General features: G+C 35.2%; 1 protein-coding gene across 1 annotated transcript in view; it reads left to right on the top strand.

The window, feature by feature from the left end:
- Positions 1 to 24,848, top strand: part of TRIP11 (thyroid hormone receptor interactor 11) — a 35,857-nt gene that overhangs the window by 2,862 nt on the left and 8,147 nt on the right. Inside the window, exons 2-15 of the mRNA XM_080396689.1 lie at positions 2,062 to 2,138; positions 3,251 to 3,361; positions 4,480 to 4,755; positions 5,586 to 5,654; positions 6,377 to 6,542; positions 7,480 to 7,845; positions 8,538 to 8,578; positions 9,546 to 9,746; positions 10,815 to 13,844; positions 16,634 to 16,774; positions 16,968 to 17,161; positions 18,689 to 18,852; positions 19,179 to 19,282; positions 19,614 to 19,713. Of these exons, the coding sequence (XP_080252815.1) occupies positions 2,062 to 2,138; positions 3,251 to 3,361; positions 4,480 to 4,755; positions 5,586 to 5,654; positions 6,377 to 6,542; positions 7,480 to 7,845; positions 8,538 to 8,578; positions 9,546 to 9,746; positions 10,815 to 13,844; positions 16,634 to 16,774; positions 16,968 to 17,161; positions 18,689 to 18,852; positions 19,179 to 19,282; positions 19,614 to 19,713 (5,040 nt within the window). The remainder of the gene's footprint in view (positions 1 to 2,061; positions 2,139 to 3,250; positions 3,362 to 4,479; positions 4,756 to 5,585; positions 5,655 to 6,376; positions 6,543 to 7,479; positions 7,846 to 8,537; positions 8,579 to 9,545; positions 9,747 to 10,814; positions 13,845 to 16,633; positions 16,775 to 16,967; positions 17,162 to 18,688; positions 18,853 to 19,178; positions 19,283 to 19,613; positions 19,714 to 24,848) is intronic.

Here is a 24,848-nt window from a genome sequence, read left to right as displayed (position 1 = left end):
GTTCATAAAACCCCGGAGGTGGAGGAGTGCAGATGTTTTTTTGCCACTAGTGTGATCTAAGTCTGACGTGTCACACAGGTAAAGGTCCAGTGTTTCTGATGTTTTTGTTATTTGCATTTCAGCTGGACCCAGAGAAACCCATCTAGTTCTACCGTTCTGTAGCCAAATAGGAGAACGTGGCCCTTGTTTTTATAGAGATTAGAAGCTAGGATGTTTTAAATACAGAACAGAGAGTTGAAACGAAAAAGTTGAGATATCGGAGTAAGACATTGAATAAAGTAAGAGTAAATTTATTGTAGACTATAATTTCATATTTTTAGTAATGCCTTTGTTATGAGTTTTTCAATAAACATTTGAATTTTCTAGTAAAACAATTACCACTAATATTTTTACCATCGTGAAACTAAGTTCTTGGAAAAAAATGTGCATTCTCATAACATTGTTAAGAATAGCAATCACAAAGAACAACTAAGACTTCTGAATACTCAAATGTGAAATTAAACAATTTACGTTGTTTGCAACTTCACACCTATGAAGCATTGTGACAGTATTGTATGAATCTTGTTGGCAAGCAGATACTACTGGTCTCACGTGGATGGGTTTTTTGGTAGACAGGTACAACAATGCTTGGAAGAGATAAATTTATTCTGACGACTGTGAAGTTATCTTTTTTTCACTTTTCTGAAAGACTTGCTTAGAATTCCTTTAAATTCCAAAATCAGTTTAGTCTGGAAACTTGTTTTATGCTGCTGAACTGTGTGGTCATCTGATGTGTTTGTCTTGCCTTTTTTAAAAGCTAAATTGAGAATCCAGTTCATGCATTTGTGCTTCAGTTTGTGCACAAGAGATGTGCTGATGTTCAGTAGTTAGTTCCAGGTGTACTTTACTGCAAGATAATGCGGTGAAAAACTTCTGTTTCCTAGAAATTTCATAGTAGTACATTTTTATGGGTTACTGTCTTTGAGGGTGTAAAAATCTAGTGGCATCAAAGTACTCCTGTAAAGACCTTTATATACTATGTAGCTGAAGAAATGCTTTTGAAGCAGTTCCTTAAATTCCCATTTTTAAATTCTCTAATTTTCTAATGTTTCCTAATTTTTAATATTATCTCTTACATTTGCAGCTTTGACTGCCATTTGAACTGAAGATGGTGTTTGTGGATTATTGACTTTAACATCTTCAGTTTAGCAGTTTTCGTGGGTACATTGTTGCCTCTGCAGCACTTGAGCTGCATCAGTTTTAAACAGCACTTGGGAAATTATGAAATGCAGTATTTACTTGAAAACTATATGTATTTCAAATTTTGAAAAAATTGTCAAGGTTGTTATAGTCAATTCAGGATGACTTCTCTTAATAACATGAAATGTGGTATTTCTGTCTTTTGGAAGTGGGACACAGGGGAAGTAAATGTAGCCTGTTTGACGAAGGTTGATCATTAAAGAAAGAGTATCCAGGGACAGAATTATGTGCTTTTCATATTAGATAAACTGGTATGGTAGATTGCATCACCTTTGTAAATTGACAGTGAGTCTCATGAGGGTTTTGTGCTTTTATGTGGGGGAAGAGTTGGTGTTTTGTTGTGTGGGTTATTTTGTGGGTTTTGTTGGGTTCAGGTTTGGATTTTTTTTCTGAAAGTTAGTCATTGTGTGTATTATATCAAACTAATTCTTGTTTTGAAACTTCATGGGAGATTACTGAGAAACATAGGACTGTCATGTCAGGGGCAAACTCCTAAATGAAAAACAGATTCAGTGACATCAAATAATACATTGAAATCTTTTAGTTTCCTTAATTTTAAAGCTTGAATCTGTACCTTTCAGTTGGTTTTGTGATCTGACTTAAAGCCTAGATAAGAGAGAACTAAATTAGGTTCAGAAAGACCTTCCGGTCTGAAAAATAATTCTGGCAGTGTTCTGATAAAAGCAGCTTTCAATATTTACCTAGGAACGAACCTTAAAGCAATCTGAAGTAAGATGCTTGGTAATAACTGTGGTCTTAACTGATGACTATTTAACAGATTAAAAGTAGTTTAACAAAAACAAAATTTTCACTTTCTTTCAGATGCAGCAACAGAACTCCATGTGTCCAATTCTAGACTCAGAGAAATAGAAAGTATTAATGCAGCACAAAAGTTTGAAGTAAGACATTTTGGAACTCTACTGTAATTTGTTTCTTGTAAAGGTGAAATACTGTACTTGCTTGTCGTTGGGTAAATCTAGAAATAAGAGTTGACAGTGGTGTTAAAATACGGTGCTGCTTTTGTGTGTGTGTGTGAGACAAACTGCTATCACATGGGGGCACATTTGTTTATTGGTGTGCATGTGGTGTGGGTTTTCATCTTTTGGTAACTGCTGCATCCTGTAACTGTTCAGGCTGATCATGTGCACTTGGACTGCAGCAATAGACTTGGATTAGAAAAACTTGCAAATGCAAAAATCTTTTAAGTGTTCATAAATTTTAGCTGCTAAAGAGTGCTTTTATTGCATTTCGTATAAAAACAAAGATTGAGAGTGCCCACTTAGCTGGACAGGGTGTTTTTTGCAACAAGCTTCAGAGTACAGAGTGTGCATGTTCTCAGGTGCAGTTCTCTGTGTTGCCCTGCTGTATGGTCATTTTGGCATAGCTATGGATGCTGATGCTCTTCCAAAACTGTTTACAAATCCCATGTGCCCTTGTGAAAAGTGACTTTATTTACTTTTACAAGTGCTTTTACAAAGGACTAGTTGGTCTTGTGACTTTATTTATGGCTTTAAACCAACAACTTTCATGTATGTCTTCAGCCCTCAAGAGCATTGGGAAGCTAAGGTAGGATTTTTGGGAAGTAACTGTTCTTGCTCCTGCTTGTCCTTTTTCTAGATTCTTGCTGTCTGCTATTGGCAATGCCAGAGAGAGAATATTTGACCATATGGATTTTGGCTCCCATCTGTGGCTGTTCTTAAATTCCACTTGTGGATCATGCTACGGTGTAATTCAGCCCTGAATTTTTTCTTCATGGGCATTTACCTCTGCTCAGCACAAACCTTTTTCTGAAAGTAAGCTAGAGTCCATGCCATATAAAAATGGAAAGCTTGGACGTAAACGTGATTTTGGATCCACACTTAGAATTTACTTTTACTGTCTGTTTTGAGTGAAATAACATGAGAAATCTGTACAATTTAGTTGATTTCTTTACTGTTCAGCAGACTTAAACTTTTCTAATTCTGTAAGAACTGTTCTGAATTCACCAACATTTATCTCTCATTTTTGCTAGAATGAGAGACTGAAAAAACTTTGTAGTGATTTAGAAGAAAAACATGAAGCATCAGAACTTCAAATAAAGCAGTTATCTGTAGAGTACCGTAATCAACTTCAACAGAAAGAGGTAGGATACAGAGTAAAATATTTGAGTGTGTCTAATAACCTATGTATTAAGCTGTTTAATCTCTTTGTTATAGTATCTCTGCTTTTCAGTGGAAGCACTGGTCATGGTTATGGTTTCTTGGTTTGTTAATGTAGACACTGGGGAGATAAAGACATATATTTCATTGAGTCATGTAATACAAGCAGAGTTGCCAGGAGATAATTGAGACGAGAAAACTCCCCGAGAATGTCATGCATACATTGGAATTTCTGTTGTTTCTGAAATCACTGTGAGAAAGAACACGTAAATGGCTTTGTATTTCTGATTCAGTTACCTTTAAGGAAGACAATGGCAGCAAATTCTCATTTGAAGCAGTTATATATTGTCTGTAGATATAATTATTTATCTTAACATTAACAGTTAAAGGGAACAGAAGTAGCTTTCGTGATTTGAGACGTGTCCCTTTGGATGGAAATACTAGCTTTATAACCTGTTATGTAACATGAGATTTCATAGCCTTTTAAAAGAAGAAGGTTGCCAGTATGCCTAGAATGACACAAAAGAGTTTTTATTTCTGCTTTATTTGTAAATGCATGTAGGAACTAGAGGAAGCAGAATTTTGATATGTATCGAATTCTACTTATTAAATAAAAAAAGAGTTGTGAGAAAGTTGCATGCAGCTAATTTCAGTTTATTGTAAATATGTGAATTTTCAATATGTTGAGTTGTAAAGTCTGAAAGAAATCAAATCTAATATCAGTAACTGAGAGCATCATATATTGTTTAATTTTCATATCTGAGTACCCTCTTTAAATATTTAAATTTTTTTAATAACCTGTTAGCCTGAATCTTGCTATAATACTTAGGTGCTGTTGGCTGCTGAAAAAAATCTGCAAATACTTTTACTTAACTGAAAACTGTTAAAACTTTTAATACATGTCCTTGTGTGAGATACTTGTAAAACACCAGCTAAAACTGCTTCTCTCCCTTAAGAGAGTGATTCGGGTTTTTTCCTTCTCTCTTCAGTGAAAGTGATCAGTAATTTGTGCAGGGGGCCAGTTTGGTTGGCTCACACTTCGTGAGGTAGAGTGTATTTTGATTTTCTCATTGAAACAATGAATTTTATTTTGTATATTCAGGTGGAAATCAGCCATCTAAAAGCTAGGCAGAATGCACTACAGGAACAACTGCAGAAAGTACAGACGGCTGCTCAGTCAGCACAGTCAGGAGTTGGTGTTTTGCCACCAGCTGCTGCATCAGCTTCCTATGTTCCAGCGGTCAGGCGTTCCTCATGTTTTGAAGGAGATGACATGGATTTTGGAGATATAATCTGGTCACAGCAAGAAATAAACAGATTGTCCAATGAAGTTTCTAGGCTTGAATCTGAGGTTGACCACTGGAAGCAGATTGCACTGGTGAGTGGTTCCCCTCTATCTTACCTTCCCCTCCCCCCTTCCACATTAATGTTTTCATTGCATTTTGTATTTTTGGAGTGGATCTTTTGAAAGTTCATGCTGTACAATTTCTAGAGGCACCATGATTTGATGGAAAAACTGAAACCTAATGATCTTTTATAGTCATGTGACAGCAAGAAAATGACTGGGGACACATTCAGTGACTAACTTCCACATACTTTTTTGTGATACTTTTATGCATGACTTGTCAAAGTAGGACAAGGATTTCATAAACATTTGCCTAGAATACTACTGCAGCCTTCATTTTTGTGCAGCCTTTCAGAAAACTTTTCTTCTTCCTGGCTGTGATACTGATTATTTATTGGCAATAGTGCTCAAGTGTTAGCTGGATACTTGCATACTGTTTGTGCTTACTCTTCTCTCAGTCCTTGATGTGTCAGTTGTAATTCATGGTGTGCTGAGACAAGAAAGAGTATAATCTTTCAAGCTGTTCTTGATGTGAGTCATCATTTTTCAAGCTATAGCTTGATTTCAGAGATATACTTTTCCCTAGTGGAAATACTCAAGTAAAATTAAGCAACCCTGTTGTCTGACTAGGTGCAGTTAACACCCCCCACCCCCAATCTTTACACATTTGCAAGTAATAATAAAAAAATCTATGGAAAATTAAAATGTCTTCATTTAAAATCAAAATTACCGTAGATTTACGTTTTGCTTCACATTAGCTTTGTTTTTTTCTACTTTTGAATATCAATAGAGGAAGCACTTCCATGAAAAATACACATATTCACCACAATTTTCACATGGATATGTGATTTTTCTTTTCTCAGTCTTCCAAAGTGCAAAGGACAAATGATGCTGAACAAAGTGAGATATGCAAACTGCAAAATATTGTTAAGGTAAGAGGACAATTTTGACAAACTACTCTTCTCCTAACGCTTTATTCTTGATGGTTTTCTATATGGTCACATGACTTATGAATGTAGTTAAAGTATTTACTCCACTAGCACTTAGATTTTTCTCTATTAAAAATGCATATAGGCTTGTAATACCACAGCAACATTTCAGTCAGCAGTACAATATTTCAAAACAGTTATACCAAGGAAGGGGTATTTATATGATTTGACAAATATAGTAAGTCAGCTTGAAAGAATGACATTAATATTTATGAGGTCAAATAGCTTTCAGAAACTGTTGATGACTTAGGAGACTGAATTTCAGATACACAAAATAATTTCTTCTCCCCTCTTAGAAACATCTTGCCTTTTTTCATTGAAGATGCAAAATACAGATTTGCATGTTGTCCTTGGAAGTCACTAGAAATATGTCCTGGTGTATCCAGTTCCTATGAAAGACTTGTAGTCTCTCTACACTGGTTTAATATTTGCTGTTGTATAGAGCGTACTGCTGGTGTAAACATATTTTTTAAATGAATGTCTTTTAACATTTTTTTTAAAAACCCAAACCATCAAAAGCAGAGAAGCTTGACCTCTTCTCTGAGAAATCCTTTAATAAATCCTTTAATTTCAGTAGAGAATACTTTTTTCTTCCTTTTATATTTTTTCTTTCTTAAGCTTCTATACTGTGTTTTACCATTCTGTTTCTCTGATGATATTTTTAGGAGCTCAAACAGAATTTAAGTCAAGAAATAGATGAACATCAACATGAACTTTCAGTGCTGCAGGATGCACACAGGCAAAAGCTAGTAGAGTTAAGTCGTCGACACCGAGAAGAGCTGAGAGAATATGAAGAGCGAATTGAAGAACTTGAGAATCAGTTACAGCAAGGTCTTTATAAAAATATGTTAATATACATTCCATTTTGGTTAAAGCATCAAATATGTATGTAACAGTGTAATAGATAACAAATACATGATGTTTAGGAATTTGAATTTCAACTTTAGTTTATTTGCATGTTTAACATACGTGCATGTTCTAGTATCATATTCGCTGTGTCTGGCTTGAACGCTGGAGCGATAGTATTTCAGCTTCTGATGTGTATCAGTCTAGAGGGTCATTTTCTAGACATAAAAATGTTGTGCTCTAAATTCTACACTTTCTGTTTTTTTAACTTGCATGGAATATAGGTGTGGACAAGACATGCAAAGCTGAAGATAAGAAAATCTCAGCACAGAAATAATTTTGGTGTGAAGGACTGTTTGCCAGTTGGGTTACTTGACAAAAGCTCAAAAGCTGCCATGAGGATCACACTTTACTTAGTCTGTGACTGTAGATTGTGGGAGAAGCTCAGTAGTTCTCGCAAGGAGCTTTTCATTGTCTTGTGGGTATTTCATATTCCATAAAAACAGTCACGTCAGTTAGGCTTCCTTTAGGGGCTTCTTCGCATAAATATGTGAGGTTTGCCTGTAAACCACTATTTTATTATCTGTTAAAACTTGGACTTCTAAAGAGTGTATGCACTCCTTTTGGAAAGAGGGATTAATTTTCTTCTTGGAAAGAAGGGAAATACTTTCACACCCTCTTAGTTTCTAAGGTAGTACTGATAGGGAATTCATTTCTTTAAAAAAATCTGAAAAGCTGCTTATGAAACCAGTAATACGTTTAGCACTGCTTCAAATGCCAATTCTATTTAAGTAAGCTTTCTGTTGATGATGATCATGTCTTTGGTTTAGACTGTCTTCCTCTGTCAGAAGAGGAGACTTTTAAGCAAAAGATCTACAGTGCTGGGTTTGGTTAATAGTGCAAATAATCTTTTGCTTTTTAGATGGTGTGAGTGCTGATGCCATGGATGACTCTAAAATTAGTCAACAGAAAAAAAATGCGCAGAGTCTAGAAAGAGGAAAAGTAGAAGAGTTACAGATTGTAAAGGACCTAGAGGATGAAATAAGAAGATTAAATAACAAATTGTCTTCTGCCAAAGAAGAAAGCAAAATTCTTTTGAAAGAGCAAGAATTGGCAAAGGTAGAAAAAATGCAAATAATGCAAGAATATGAAAATCTTAAATCTGACTTCAGTATGCTTCAGAGTTCTGTTGCAGAGCGCGATGCTCTCCTGAAAGAACAGGAGAAGAAACTCCAATTGAAGACATCACTACCAGAAGACGTTGTCAGACTGCAGCAAGCGCTGTTGGGTACGAAGATTTTATTATTTATTTTATTATATAGATTTTATTTATTTGTTTAAATTTTTAGTATATATTCACAGGTTTTCACTTTTAAAGCTCAGAGTTTATTTTAAGAATTTGGAACTGAATATGAAAGTACATACCTTTTTAAAGTTGCTGTGTTAGAAAAGGGTTATCCATTACAGTAAGGCTAAGCAGAAAAGGAAGCACAACTAGGACTAGCATTGTTATCGTAGGGGTTTATGGTTACATAAGTATTAATGTCTGCCAACTGATTGAGAAGGTTTTCTTTAAAAGTGAATAAGCTTCAATAGAAGTTGTTTGTTTAAATTCTAAAAGTACACTTATTTTGTGTAAAGGTAGTCTTTCACTAATATCTTTTCAAAGAAACACTGAAATGTACCTGTTCAAGAAGTGTATCTGTATGTAGAAAGTCTTTTAATATTGCATAACTGATATGCTGTGGTGCCAAAGTCCTCATAGCGTGGACTCAGTTATAAAGGTAATGCTGTACTTTGTGGTGGTGGTTGATGGTGCATTTTAAACTTTTACGGCACTGATGCTTATAGTCACAAAATACTGTAAAACTATTCTCTTCTGAGCAACAGAGTTCTGTTGGGATGAGGTGGGAGAATTATTTGGTTTTGTTGTTATTTGGAAGGTAGTAATATTATGTATTTTTATGTTTGCCTTTGTAGAAGCAGAAAATGAACTAGCAAGACTTTCAAGTTTAAAACAGGTAACACAATTTCTAAATTAAGCCAACAAAAAAGTTCTTAACAACAGTAACTGATAGAAAATACACGTTCTGGCAGTATGTTTTCTGGAGCATTCAGACTTCTACATAAATAACTTTATAATCAAGGAAATAATTGTAGATTAAATAGATAATTACCTGTGGAACTAATAGAAACAATAGATTTTGACTTGCAAAACTCCAAAGCGTACTCTGGTAAAGAAAACTAGTGGAGTTCCACCTATCCCACTGTTACTTAGGCTGCTGTAATGTTTGTTTTTAAAGTACTAACAATACATTCTCTAAAATTTGTGATTTTTCACCTCTTCTGCTTTCCACGGTTCAGTTTTGACACTTCCTGCATTCCATCTTACTGATGAAGTTAAGCAGTGGAACATAGTTTCTCTGGAATGCACCTTTAGTTTTTGTCAGGATTGACTTAGTCCTTTATCAACTCAGGCTTGAGAGATTTGGCTGAGTTTACTTTGTATCCAGTGGTGGTTTTCATCCCTGAACTTCTGTGTTTCACATGCATTCAAAGAGTTCCCATGGGACTTCTCATAAGGATGTTATTCATGGGTCCTTGATTGAAACCTCCTGTCTCACCATGCAGCATGCTACGTTTGGGGTGTCTCTTGGAGGCATAATTGTTTATCTCAGCTGGGGATCCATACATCAGGGGTGGATATAAGCTTGTCAGGTCATGGCTTTTTGTGTAAAAATTTGTAAATTGCGCTCCTAAACTTTATGATGAGAAAATAAATGTGTATGCATCAATGGTAGAGACAAATTATTTACAATGAAGAATTTCTAACTAGGATAATATTTATGTAAGCTTAGAGATTCTGAAATAAAAATGCATGCTTTGCTTTTAATTGTTCGGGGGGGAAAGAAACCATTTCAAATCTAAAAAGTTTATAAATTTCAGCAAGATAAAATCTAATACTTGGAATTATTTTTTTAACTTAAGGAGGGATTTGAAAAGGAACTGACAAGTGCACAACATAAGAATGTTATTTCTGCATATACTGAGGATCAGAATTCAGAATTAAGTCAGTTAAGACAAGATTTGGAAAGGAAAGAAAGTGAATTAAATGAAAGCATTGCTGAAAGAGAAACACTGATAGCGGAGCTGGAAGAACTAGACAAGCAGAATCAAGAAGCTACTCAGGTAATAAATATTGCAACTAATTTTTGAACTGCTAAAACAAATGTTTACATTTTTGTGCATGTGTGTTTTCTCTTTTAAGTTGACCTTTGAACGTAGATAGCAGGGAAGTACAAGTTATCCTCTGAGCCTTAAAAAGGATGTTGGAACCAGTGTTTTTCCATATCTACTGTCTCAGTGCAGAATTCTGAAGTGCAAGGAACCCACTTGTGGTGGACAAAGAAATAATATGGCATGTCAGCTATGCATAATGCATGTTACTTTCTGAAGTCCCGTTAAATACTACTTGATTTTTCCTTGCAAGACTTCTGATGTTTTTTATCCTGCTAATAGTGTGACCTCTGACTATGCATAACATGAATGATTTTTTCTTTTCCTTTTCTTATTTTTAATTGTGCTGAATAATTAAGTTACTTTATTAGAAGTTCTTTATACTATGAGCATTTGTGGAGTAAAAAAGGTCACTGATTACATACAATCAAAATGGAATGATACCTTCTTGTCACTGTTGTGTTTGACACGTAAACATATAGTTGCAACCCGTATGTCTTCATTATCGGTTTACTTTATGGAATTGAACATTTAAATTGTTTTCCTATGAAATTAATCCCAGGAAGTGCAATTAAAAATAAGGTCAAACAAGAAATTGAAAATAGAATATACAGATATGTGTTCTCTTCCGTTATTTGTTATTTTAAATATAGTCCCTTCCTGTTTCTAAGTAATGGATGTTTGCTGCATACCCATTCCCGCTGCCCTGACAAATTCTGACAATTCTTTTTCTTAGGTAGTTCTCTCTTTGTTCCTTTATTTAGATAGTTAGGGTTCTTTTGATGGGAGATGGTATTCTTTTTTTTTTTTGTGAAATGTAATCTGTCCCTTATTGATACTCAGTTTTCATTAATTTAGCATTGACTGATGCTACCTGCCAGCTTACGTTGGCAACTAGGAAACTTTTTTTTTTCCTCTCGCTTACTTCTGTTTTTTGTTGTTCAGAGGATACAGATGAATGAAACACATAGTTCAGCTGGTTCTCCTCTCCTAATGAATACTTTTTTGTGTTCATTTCAGCATATGATTACACTGAAAGAGCAGCTCTCAAAACAACACACAGAAAATGATAGTGTCGTCAAACAGCTGAAATTTGACTTAGAATTTGAAAGGAATAAAGTATCAGAATTAGAAATAGAGAAGATGGAAACTATTAAGGAGTTAAATAGTCAGAAAGAAAAACTAAGCCAGTGTTCATGTGAACTTAATGATTTGCATCTAAACAAGCAGCAGCTTCAAGATAATATTAAAGATGTTGAGGAACAATTAAAGAAAGCCCAGGAGTGTAATTTGCATAATGAAAATAAAATCAAAGAATTGCAACAGAGACTAAAAGAAAGAGAAGAAGAACTTTCTGTATCCTTGAGCAAGTTAACAGAAAAACATAATCAGGAATCTAACTATGCTTGTCAAGATCTGATTCTGAAGGAAAGAGAAGTAGAAATTGCAAAACTACAGAATGACATTTCAGAAAATAAACAACTAAATGAAGACTTAGAGAAATCTCTGTCTGATCTCAGAACAGAAAATGGAAAGCTGATAGCAGCTGTTGAAGAACTAAAACAGGAGTTAAGTGATGCCATTTCTGAGAAAAACAAAGTTTACTTGGAAAAAGATACTGTTGTGGAGGCTTTGAAAATGGAAAAAAGACAGTTAGAGAATGAATTAAACCAGACAGAGAAGAGGCTTTTGGAACAAGCACATAAGTATAAGCAAACTATTGAGGAATTATCAAATGCACGTAGTATGGATACAACTGCATTGCAGCTTGAACATGAGCGCCTAGTTAAACTCAATCAAGAGAAGGACTTTAAGATCGCTGAACTTAAAAGGAGCATTGAGCAGATGGAAACTGACCATCAAGAAACAAAAGAGATGTTGACTACTACCTTAGGAGGACAAAAGCAGCTGACAGAACTCATAAAAGAAAAAGAGGTATTCATTGAAAAATTTAAAAATCAAGCCTTACAGGTGAAGCAGGAACTTGAGGAATATATGAAAGTTTCAAAAAAGCAGGATGTCTTAAAACACAACTTGGAGGAAAAAGACAGAAGCCTTGCAATCATGAAGGAAGAAAATAATCATTTGAAAGAAGAAATTGAACGCCTTAAGGATCAGCAAAGTAGATCTACACCTGTGGTTGAGCCTAAAACTCTAGATATTATTATTGAACTTGAAAGTGAGGTAACACAGTTAAAAGTGATAAAGAATAGTCTTGAAGAAGAAATAGAAGTTCACAAAAAAACAATAGAAGATCAGAATCAAACAACAGTGCAACTTCAGCAGTCTTTGCAGGAACAAAGAAAGGAAATAGATGAGTCTAGATTTCAGTGTGAACAAATGAATGTCACACATGAAAGACTTTCTTTAGAGAAAGATGAGGAAATTAAGAACTTGCAGAAAACAATTGAACAAATTAAAACTCAGTTGCACAAAGAGAGACAGATAATTCAGACTGATTCCTCTGATCTTTTTCAGGAAACCAAAGTTCAGACTCTTAATGGAGAAAATGGAAATGAAAAACATGACTTATCTAAAGCTGAAATTGAAAGACTAGTAAAAGGTATCAAAGAAAGGGAAATGGAGATTAAGCTTCTAAATGAAAAGAATGTTTCTTTAAGTCAGCAAATTGATCAGTTGTCCAAGGATGAGGTTGGCAAGCTTACTCGGATCATTCAAGAGAAGGATTTAGAAATACAAGCTCTGAATGCTCGAGTTTCCTCAGCTCCATATAGGCAGGATGTTCTTTGTCTTCAACAGCAGCTGCAAGCTTATGTTATGGAAAGAGAACAAGTACTAGCAGTACTAAGTGAAAAGACAAGAGAAAACAGTCAGTTAAAAACAGAGTATCATAATATCATGGATATAGTTGCTGCTAAAGAAGCAGCTTTGGTAAGGTTGCAAGGAGAAATTCAAAAGTTGTCTAATAGATCTGAAAATAGCAGTCAAGAAATGTCTAGAGAAACTATTCAGAATTTATCCCGTATTATTAGAGAAAAAGATATTGAAATAGATGCTCTAAGTCAAAAATGCCAAACCTTACTGACTGTCTTGCAGACATCCAGTATAGGTACTGATAACGGGTCAGGAGGTGTTAACAGTAACCAGTTTGAGGAACTTCTACAAGAACGCGATAAACTAAAACAGCAAGTGAAGAAGATGGAAGAGTGGAAGCAACAGGTAATAACCACAGTTCAGAACATGCAGCATGAGTCAGCTCACCTCCAAGAAGAGTTACAGAAGCTTCAAGCACAAATTTCAATTGAAAGTGATAGTAATTCAAAGTTGCAGGTAGATTATAATGGCTTGATTCAGAGTTATGAACAGAATGAGAAAAAGCTGAAAAGTTTTAGTCAGGAATTAGCACAAGTTCAACACAGCATAGGACAGCTTTATAACACCAAAGATCTTCTCCTGAGCAAACTTGACTTGGTAACACCATCTGTGGCAGCAGCTTCCACCGTTTCACAGCTTTCAGGCATTCAGTACAGTGCTCCTGAAGTACTCAGTGATGAGTCTAAACTCCTGCAAAATGAGTTGGAACGATTGAAAAATAAGTTGCAAGAAAAAGATTCAACTATTAGGACTCTTCAGGAAAACAATCAACGATTATCAGATTCTGTGGCTACAGCATCAGAGATTGAACGAAAGAGTCAAGAAGGGACTGAGTCAGAGATGAGGCAGATCAAAGAAAAACATGATGTCTTGCAGAAATCACTTAGAGAAAAAGACATATTAATTAAATCTAAAAGTGATCAGTTACTTTCTGTGAGTGAAAATCTTAGTAACAAAGAAAATGAAAATGAGCTTTTGAAGCAAGCTGTGACTAATCTTAAAGAAAGAAATCTAATTTTAGAAATGGATATTCGAAAACTGAAAGAAGAAAATGAAAAAATAGTTGCAAAGTGTAGGGAAAAAGAAACAGAATTCCGAGCACTTCAGGAAACTAATATGCAGTTTTCAATGATGCTAAAAGAGAAAGAATTTGAGTCACACTCAATGAAGGAAAAAGCTCTTGCTTTAGAAAAGCTGTTGAAAGAAAAAGAACAGGTATGTGCATTCATACTTATTAATATCTTTCAAAATTAGTCACATGGAAATGCATTTTTATGCTTATGTAGTCATCAAGTGTTTGCCTGAAATCTGTTTGACACCTTACTGCATTACACTACCACAAAAACCCTCCCCCTGCAAAGTTAAGAAATTAAAAGTCAGCAGGTGAGTGGTTTACAATGTTATTTGTTAAAATTGCACAGCCATAAACTACATTGTTCATTTATTTGGAGATTGCTCATGTACTGTACAGCTACTTAATATTTTGCTTTGGCCTTGTTATTCGTTAAGTACCCTATATTATTTTTACTGTATGGTGCTCAAACTTTCCTGCAGAGTGGGCCAGCAGTACTAATTTACCAATGTGCTTTCCTCTGATGTTTGCCATTCAGATATGATGGCTTCATAACATCCCTATGAGATGAATGAGTTAATGTATCTTGCTTTTATGGCTGGAGAAACTCCACTGGAGAAAAAAAAAAAGAGCGAAAGATTGGACAAGTTAAATAAATGGTTTCTGCTCTTCAATTTGACATATGGAAAAAATATCCCTTTTTCAAACGTATGTTCAGAGAAAAATTGCAGTGGCTTATTAATTATCATGTGTGTAATTTGAAGAAGAGTTTAAGAGCAAAGAATTACATGGAATCTTTGATACACAAGTCAACAGCGTGTTTTATGAATTGCTACTGCTGGAGTAAAGGAAGTAATGTGTGAATTGCCACTTGTCTTTGAGAAACAGGTGTTAAGTACATTGCAAAAGTCTTCCTGCAGTTTTGACAAACACTTGACAGCAGAATATAGATATTTTTGCTTTGCTTTCTGGGCTCTGAAAGTGAATATGTCCTACTGGGTAGTCTTTTCCAAACAGATAACTTTCTTATTTTCCCTCTGTACTGTCGAGGTCCCTGTTCTCTTTGTCTTGGTGGTTCTGGTTGCCATTGTTCAACCTTATCTTACAGGTGTCCCTGCTCCATGCACACTGTTGTTCTCCCTGTTGCCTTTAGCATCCCTTTTCATTTTCTGAAGGTTACGAGCATTGCCCATTATTAGAGACGAGTATTTATGCAAACCATTCCTAAGTAACTTGGCATTAATTTTTTTTCCTCTGCTATAAGTACAATAAAAAAAAATCATAGAATTATAGAGTGGTTTGGCGTTAAAAGGAACCTTAAAAATCATCTAGTTCCAACCACCTGCCGTGGGCAGGGACACCTTCCACTAGACCAGGTTGCTCAAAGCCCCATCCAGCCTGGCCTTGAACACTTCCAGGGATGGGGCATCCACAGCTGCTCTGGGCAGCCTGTGCCAGTGTTTCACCACCTCATGTGTCTTTGAAGTGTTTTCAAACTACCTACTAAATCTGCAACGTAATTTATTTGGAAAAGCAAAATATTAATTACATTTAACAATATGTGTCTTCTTAAATTTATCATTTGGATGTCTCAACTTTGAAATATGTGTGAAAAACTAGGATTAATTTTTTTTGGAGAAGTTTGACTTAAGATACATGTTTAGAACTGTAGAACATGTTTATACTGTAGAACTATGATGAGAGATTTCATTGTCTCAAAGTACAGTTACGTTATGAAAAATAGCTTTGAATTACCATTGGGACTTATGTTAATCAGCCTTGCCTGTATAAAGCTTGCTAATATTTTACAAATTCACTCTCTTACTATGTTGGGCATTTTTTATTCTAACTCATGGAAATCTGCATTGTCTGGCTAGGTTCTGTATTGCACATCTTTGGCCTGCATGCTTTCGGTCACTGGTGGCTTAGGCTTTCAGTTTCACAAGCACGAAACATTTGTCTGGACATATTTTTTGCACAAATTGAAGAAGCTGCTGTTATACTTTGTGTTTGCTATGAGGAACTAGGGAAAATAGCAGTCAAACAATTTTGTATTTTGTGTGTGTGTCAGAAGATTACATGACATAGAGAGGGAAGGTTTGCCTGCAGGTTTAGGGTTCTACTGCAAAAAGGGTTTTGCTATATTCAGTGTGATTAATAAAAACAAGTAGTTGAAGCTTATAAGTATTAGTGAGAAAAACAAAGATTCATTTACTTTTATCCAAAATAACAAAAGTAACTAACTTTCAAAACAACACAAAGAGTACGCTGAAAAGTTTCAGATACACAGAACTCACATGTACATGTAACTGACATACTAACACTTCTTTATATGCTAAGTTGTAGTAAATTGCATGTAAATGGAAACATTATTCATTGAAATTAGACATCTGAATATGGGATGGACATAGCTGTGATTCACTGAAGGCTAATCTTTGAGAGTGAAGTCATGTTATGGTTTGTTTTTAAAGATTTCTTCATGTGTTTAGTTGTCTTAAGTTCAGACGAGTTGAACTACCTAGGCTGATGCCTTACGTGTGCATGACGTAATAAACAGGTAACGCAGAAAATAAATTCCAAACACTGGGGGAAAACAAGTTTTCAAGTATACAAGTGTTTGATACACAATGTACATGTTGCATCTCTCATCTAAAGATAGGTACGTATTTATTTGTTCACTTCAGCAGTCAGTTAAGACAATGCATCTGTATAGTGTCTTTTAGCAGTAAGTCTTACTTCGTCTTGTAACATGTGGGTAAAATAACTTCAAAATAATATTTTCCTTGAATGTTTTTCTGTGTTGTAGGGTCATTGGTGTCCTGCTCTTTTCCTTGTTATATCAGTTATTGTCCTCATGCACTTGTGGGCAAAGGCTGTCTCCTTTGGCAAAACTATTTGCCATGTTTGAAATGCTTGTTTGTGTCTTCAACAGGGCAACACAGGAGAATTGAATCAACTGTTAAGTGAAGTTAAGTCAATGCAGGAAAAGGCTGTTACTTTTCAGCAAGAGAGAGACCAAGTCATGGTAGCACTCAAACAGAAGCAAATGGAGAGTAGTGCCCTTCAGGGCGAGGTATGCCACAAAATAATTTACAGTCACAAGAAGTAAAAGAAAAAGAGTAAGAAATTCTGTCTGTTACCAAAAATAATCCACAAAATATTACAATCACTTGTAAAAAGCAGTGTGCTTCAAGGGACATGTTTTGTGTTTATCACCTTTCATAAAAATAATTTAATATGAACAACTTAAGTTATGTTCTACATAGGTACAGCATTTGCGTGAGAAAGAGCAACGCCTAAATCAGGAACTGGAGAGGTTACGTAATCACCTTTTAGAAATGGAAGACTCCTACACACGAGAAGCTTTAGCTGCAGAAGACAGAGAGGTCAAGCTAAGAAAGAAAATTCTGATTTTGGAAGAAAAACTTGTGTCCTCATCTACTGCAGTGGAGAACGCCAGGTAGTCTTTTAATTTATACAGTAGTGGTACTGGTAAGACCAGCAAGACTGGTACTGATGGCTTTATTTTACTGAATTACCATTCTATAACACGCTAAGCACTTGAGAAAACAAAACGATAGGAACTTCTGTTACATCAGGAAGAAGATTTGAAATAGATGTGGCTACTCCTGAGGACTTAAAAGTATTTGTCAGTTTTGTAGCAACTATTGAAATCTCACATCTCTAACAGTGCTAGAACTAGAAACAACAAAAGTCCCTCGACCCATCAATTTAATTGTGTCAGAACAAAAATGATGGACTGGACTTACTTTGAAGTCAAATCTTCATTCATTTTGAAATAGTCTTATTTTATACGCTTTAATACACAGATGGGACTGTCATGCTTTGAGTTGCGTTCACATCCTTACTTTATAGCTGATACCGTGGAAACTATATGCTGCTGTAAACTTTTTCCTTTGTAGGGCATGTATATATGAAGCAAGATACATTGAAGTTCTCATGGATAGCAGAATCTGGGAGGCTAGAGCCAATTGTGGTTTTTTATTTATTTATTTGCCATAATCACATTTTTCAGCCAGAACAATGAAAACCCAGACATTAAACTTAACGCCTATCTTGACTGCTTTAATACTGTTTTATTTAAAGGAATTTTGGTTACTTCAGGCAAAAGAGTTCTTTTTCATCTTATTACAGTTGTCAAAATGAAAAAGTATTTTAATCAAAAAATATGTATGTAGCTGCAGTCTTTCTTTTTTGCTTAAGTGCCAGAGGTGGATTCTGCTCTTAAAAAATCTCTGCTGAGAACGTTGAGCAGAATTTGTTGTGAAAAATAGTGGAGGAAGTGGAAAAGTTGGGAGAAGTTTCTGTTAAAGCTGTTCATCAGAATGTTTCTTAATTCTTCATCAAACTTGTCAAATAGCTTTCAAGTAATACTGCCTATTTGCCACCTGATATGCACTCTTTAAAAAGACTGGCGTAGGAGAAAATGGGGTTCATAATATTTTTACATAATGAGAAATTAAACGGGGCATTCAGTGGTCAGTATGGAACAAGACATACTGAGTTCTTTGAGTCTGGCTTTAAAAGTAAAAATAGGTAGAAAGACCTATTGATTCCTGTAGTACTTGAAGCAGACAATTAGCAAGATATGAATTATTTTTTTATAAAGACACTGTGACGATAATGAACAACAAATTATTTTTTTCTTTTTCTAATGCACTTCAAACAAAAGTAGTTGGGATTTTTTTTATTGCCAAAATTTTGTTACCAGACTTATTCGAAATCTTTTGTTGGTTTGGTGGTCGTGGTTTTCGGGTTTTTTTTGGGGGGTGTGTGGGTGGGTTTTTAGGTTTGTTTTTTATTTTTAAATGGATTGGGGGGGGGGGGGGGGGGAATTGCCTTCATTTTTATAAATTGAGCTGAAAAATTAAAGGTAAGCTATTTTTGCTGGAATTCAGTTTTCTCTCTGATGACTTCTGTTATTGTCTTCATAAATAATGTGTTTTATTCTTTTATTTTCATTAAGTCATCAAGCTAGTCTGCAAGTTGAATCTTTGCAAGAGCAGTTAAACCTGGTTTCCAAGCAGAGAGATGAGACTGTGCTACAGCTCACCATCTCACAGGACCAAGTGAAGCAGTATGCATTGTCACTGGCCAACCTGCAGATGGTACTAGAGCAATTCCAACAGGGTAAGTTTTGTCAAGAAATAACAAAGATTGCAACAAGCATTTTTCAGCTGGGATACTTACCAGATTTTAGTGCTTTTTAATTATTAATTACCTGGTTTTCGTTTTCATAGCTTGAATTTCAGAAGCTGTTGTCTTTTAAAAAAACTTTCGAAACCAATTTTGGCCCTGTGAAAATTGGTGGTCAATATCACATTTATGAAATTGGAATTCCACCTCTACCTTATGAAGACCAGATATGATAATGCTGAGGTTTTGTAATTGCATATCCCAAAAACAGTTACATGTTGTGAATCAAGATGTTTTGGTTTGTGTTTTTAACCCTTTAGAAGAAAAAGCTATGTATTCAGCAGAACTGGAGAAACACCAAAATCAGACTGCAGAATGGAAGAAAAAAGCAGAAAAGTTAGAAGAAAAAGTTATATCACTGCAGGTAGGCTGAATAATGAAATTGAACCCTATGAAACTGAATATTAATTGTTGACTGAATTTTTTGACTACTGTGTTGTTACTGTCTTACAAATACATCGTTATACAATTGTTCTCTCTTCCTTGGAAGAGAGGGGGGCACTAATAAGAAGGTCAGCAAAGTAGTATTCCTCTGCTGACTGTCCATTTTCTGAGAATGTTTACAATCCAGTTATTCTAAAGAACGAGTGGTTGAAGCCTCTGCATCTGTTACGTTTTATCTGTGTTGAATTAGCATAATTGTGATAGTGAACTCTCTTGCTTGTCTTTTTGTCCCTTTCCTGTGCTTTATTCAGGAAAGTTTAGGAGAGGCAAATGCCGCACTGGATGCAGCATCAAGGCTTACTGAGCAGCTTGACGTCAAAGAGGAGCAGATTGAAGAACTTAAGAAAGAAGGTAGCTGCATTTTTATGTTTCTGCTTAAAACATTCCAAGCAGCTGAGATGACAATGTAGTATTCCTAGAAACTTTGCAAAATGTGTTTCATATGAGGAAAAGAATAATTCTCTCGTCACCTTTTGAGGACTTCCCTATTTATAAAGGATATCTGCAAAAGTATGTTTACCTTCTGTTAGGGATCTTTCTCAAAAGGAAGTCCTGTAGTTGAGTTTTATGGTTGCTTGGTTTGGGTGTTTTTCCCCCCCCTAAATACTAAAGCCCTTGATTTACCTCTGTAAGTATGTTTTTTATAAGTTTGTGAAATACTAAATGGTGTCAGATTTTTCCACAGTAACTACCTACCTAACTGACAGAGACATAGGAATACAGTGAGGTACAGAGAAAGGGGGTGCTGTTGGTTAGAGATGTAGAGAAAGCAGCTCTTGCATGGGTATGAGGCTGTCTGAAGAGTTTATGTGGAAGGTCTTGGACGCATCTTTAGACTGTATTTTTAAATCTCATTTCAAATAAGCTTCCTGATTGCTCATATTTAGAAATATGCCATTCATATTGTTCTCAGATTAAGTATTCTAATATTTGATGAATCTTATTACTTTGGATTTGAAGACAAAACTTAGCCAGCTGGTAGAGGAATTTGCCAGAAGAAACATTTATGAAAAAGAGGAAGGTTATTTATGGTGAGGGTGGTCAGAAATTGGAATAGGTTGCCCAGGGATGTGGAGTGTCCATCCATGAAGATATTCAAAACCCAACTGGCCATGGTCCAGGACAGCCTGCTGTAGATGACTCTGCTTGAGCAGAGGGGTTGGACTAGATGATCTAGAGGTCTCTTCCAACATAAATGTTTCTTTGATTTTGTGATTCTGTGAATGTTTTGGAATGTGGTTTGGGTTTGGGTTTTTTCCTCTTTCTGACATCACAGAAACGTGAATTCTGTAGGAGATGCGTAGCCTTCTCTTTTATAAACACATTTAGTATTATAAACACATTTTAGGAAAGCCTAAAAAGGTAGAATAACATTTTACTAAAAATTGATGCCATTTCAATGTATTTCTGTTTTATGGCCCTATGCTATTTAGTCTAATCAAATGGAAAAATATGAAATTAAATTTCTATACAATGTATTTGCACATGAAACATCAGTAAGATTTATAAGCTCAGACACACGTAAGAGATGACAGAATAGCTATGAGTAACATAAGGTCACTTTTTTCATTACTGCATTAATTTTAGTTTTTATGAGAAAGGAGTCATAGCAAGCAGGACTTAGTCCTAATAATAATTTTGCTGGATTTCTGTACTTACATTTCAGCCCTGACTTGTAATTTTGTCTGCAATGTTTCATTGAACCAAGAGGGAAAGACACTTCTCTGTGTCTAGTTGCACAATGGTTCTGATATGGGTGAAACTGTTAAAGAGTACTGACTGCTGAGGGAATACTAATTAGGCTTTTTTCTCTTTTTTTTTATCTTGTCTTTTCCTCCTTTTTACCAACTGAGTCCTACTTTCTCTTTCCTCCTTTATTTCTGAGGGTCATGACATTTTTCTATTACTGCAGCATCCCCTGGTCAGGCTTTCACTGAGCATATGGGATAACTAAAATCAGAGGAAAGCTTGTGATTGGTTCCTGAAGTGGCTCTAAAAAGGGACCTTGAAGAGCAGAGGTTTCTCACTCTCTGTGATCACTTAACAGCTCTTACTTTCTGGGTTTTTTTTCCCCATGTCTGTGGGAAATTTTTGGATGAATGCCTTTAATTAAGGCTTGCTGGGGAAGACCTGGAACACCATCTCTGCTGGATGCTGTGGTAACTCTTGCTTTGAATATGTACAACTAATTATTGCTATTAATGTTTAAATTATATTCTTGAAATAAACAATATTTTCTTAAGGCATACTTGCTTATGATCAAATAGTTGGTGTGAAAAGTCATTTGAAAGTCTTCACAATTTCAGCAAGAACTCTACAAAAAGTTACGACCGTTCTACTACATAATTTAATGTGTACTTACTTAAATTTAGTTGTGTCCAAGTGCAATTTGGCACCCAAATGGGCATCATAGGAGTGTGCCCTGAGTTCACATATGAATTTTACAAGCTAAATTAAAGTTCAAGTCCAACTAAATACTGACATTTTTGAATCTCTGTCTCACTACAGACATTTACAGCAAAAGTGTTCAAACACCCTGGATTGAAATTAACTTTGGCGTAGGCAAATACAGCACTCTGAAATGGGAAGCTCTTCATTAGTGGTTAATTTTGATTGCAGACCTTTGCATATGAAAGCAGGAGGGATTTGAACTTCAAGAGAAAACTGAATCTCAGTATTTTAATAAGCTATATTGTATTGGCAAGCTATTTACTTGTTAAGAGATTTGAAAAGGGATTGTTGCATAAAGGAAACAGCACTTTAATGTTGTAGAATAAATTATAATTTTTACTGAAAAAAGGAGACCACTCCATTTTCTCTATTTACACAAGAAAACACATAATGTCTTATTGAAAATTGGCCAAATACATTCCCAGACACAGTTTTGTTGGCCAAATCTTTTGAAGGATTTCTTTATAGATTTTTTTTGGCAGGAGAAGTGATTTTAATGGAAAAGTATACGATGTACCAGATGCAGTTTTCTGGATTGCCATAAATGGTTAACAAATTACTGGAGACTGTTGTAAATGTCTGGTTTACAGCAGTCCATGCTGAATTTTGGCTCTGGTCTTTTTTTGTTATTCAGTCTTCATACACATGAAATACATGTTTTAAGTCCTTTTCAACTGTAAAATTCTATTTTAGAAGGAAATATTCCATTTAAAAAATATGTTTAATGATAGAGTTGCATAGTCACTGTGGATGGAATATAGCTGTGTAGCTGTCCTTAAAAGTTGGTCCTCTTTGATACAAGATCTTTCTGTCAGGAAAAAATAAACAGTAACATTTCATTTAAATTGTTAATACATTTGTTTTAAAATTCATCACAAATAAAAATTGAAAAGGAAACTCATAATGGTATTGCTTTGAAGAGCAATAGCGACAACATAACATATACTTGAAACTTGTTTTCAGATGCTGTTTGTCTTTTTGCAGCATTAGTAGTTTAACTTAATTCTCTTTTACTCTGTGGAGACCCAAATAATTCAGCTACTGTGTATGCTCCTACAGCTGTTATCATTCCATAATTATATTGACAATGTTTCTGTTCAAGTATTGGGCTCCTATTTAACCACATTTACAAAGTACCATAATTTAAGTAAGTTTAAACCTTAAAACCATAGATTAATTCTGTGCCTCACCCTGGTGTTTTGAGAGGGAGTGGTGCTGAAGAGCTGTCATACTATTGGAATTGATTTCAATGCATATGGATGTAGTTGTTACAAGATGTATTGTTGTATAATATATATAATTTTGTTTGGGTTTTAACTTGTTCTGAATAAGGAGTTTAATCTTTATGTTCCTTGAATAGGAGCTTTCCCAGCATGACACGAGTTAGTTTGTTCTACTCTGTACTTTCTAAAATTTGTGTCTGTGAAGTAAAACATTTATATAAAGATGTGGAGTATTTGGACGGGACGTATTAGGTTGCATCTATTTCACAGCCTAGCTCTTTGATGTATGTATACCAGAAGTCTGTGCAGGTTCCATGGAGTTATTGGTGTTGAGAACCATGTTGTGTCAACTTACTTGTGGCATGCATTTATTAAAGATTGAAGGCCATGTGCAAACTAGAGTGGAATGTATTTCATGCATCCTGGATGATCTGAAGGATATAAACTTTATAAAAGTCACTTTCCGTACAAAGATGTTGAGGCTTTTTAGAAATTAACTACAAGAAAAGTGTATCTTTTGTGGGTTTGGTTTTGGTTTTTAAATGAAGCGCTCTTAATTAGGGGAGGGAGATTTAAGTTTATCAGCAGTTTTTCCATAGGATTTGAAGATAAGTATTCAACCTTAGAGAGGGAAAAGAGAAAAAGCTCGCCATTTCTGCTTATATAACTATAGGGTAGAGTTGGTCTTCACATGGATAGTCCATGTTGTATTTTTCAACCTTTTTTGTGTGATTAAGACTTACTTCTACTTTTATTAGGAAAAAAGTGAGTTCAAAGGTAGTATCTTGTAGAACCCCATTTTGGAGAAAAATTTTATTTCTACTGTGTTAAGGTATATCCATTTTTTAGTTTATCTTCTAAGAATTCTTTGTACCTTGTAATTATTTTTTTTTCCTTGTCTGAAAACTTCTTGCTGCCAGTGTTCTTAAATCCTGTTTGGGGATTTCAGTGAGAAGTTTTTCTAGCACTTTTACTCCTGTGTTTTTTGTACAAACTTGTGTAGACCTGTACATCAGATAATTTTATTTTCTTTGTGCCTGGTTTCCTTACAATCAGAATGTTGTAAAATATTTATAGCAAGTAAAACTTATAGGAGAGGTTTTTTTTCCTTTATTGTGAGCTTTATTTTATAGTTTTGTGGGAGGTCAGAGGAAGCCTGAGTTACTGGCATAGAATGGTTGGGGTAATTGGGTGTATTCTGTATTTGACCTAACAAGTAATTTGTGTTAGTGGAATCTTAGAATTGTAGAGAAGTTGGTGCTGTGAAATTATTGGGCAAGAGTGAATATAACAATATCATGCCATGGTTCCTTTTATTGAAACGGGCTACTATGTTTGTATCTCCCTCATTAAACACTCTGATGTCATGGCGCTCAAGTGTGTAGATAGTGGAAAAATAATTGCTTAAGGTCAGGAACTTCAGAAAGCTGAAAAGCTCTTGCAGTAGTGAATGCAGAATCTAAACTCATCTCTTGCTGTTTTAATAGTTCCTGTTTTGGTTTTGTGGAGAGGAAAAATAGGATCCTCTGTGTAGGCCAAGAAAGCTGGTATTGGTGTTGTGATATCCCAGATGAACAGATTTCATTGCAGCCACTATAGAACAATATCAGAACTTGGAGGCAGCATGCAAAAAAGGCAGAAAATATGTGTAGTGACTCCTAACGCTCTCCTAGACAACCTCATATTAACTAACTTATACTGGCCTATTCATTTAATTTGTAGGCCATGATGCCAGGCTGAAAGTACTTGCCATTTTCCTCTGTTTTGCCTTCGGTTTGTGGTAGCTGTGGCATTTCATGTCTGCCACTTTTT

This window comes from Falco punctatus (assembly GCF_963210335.1).
Source record: "Falco punctatus genome assembly, chromosome: 7".
Taxonomy (NCBI): domain Eukaryota; kingdom Metazoa; phylum Chordata; class Aves; order Falconiformes; family Falconidae; genus Falco; species Falco punctatus.
The sequence above is the reverse complement of the archived record's forward strand: the minus strand, read 5'-3'. Positions and strand labels throughout refer to the sequence as shown.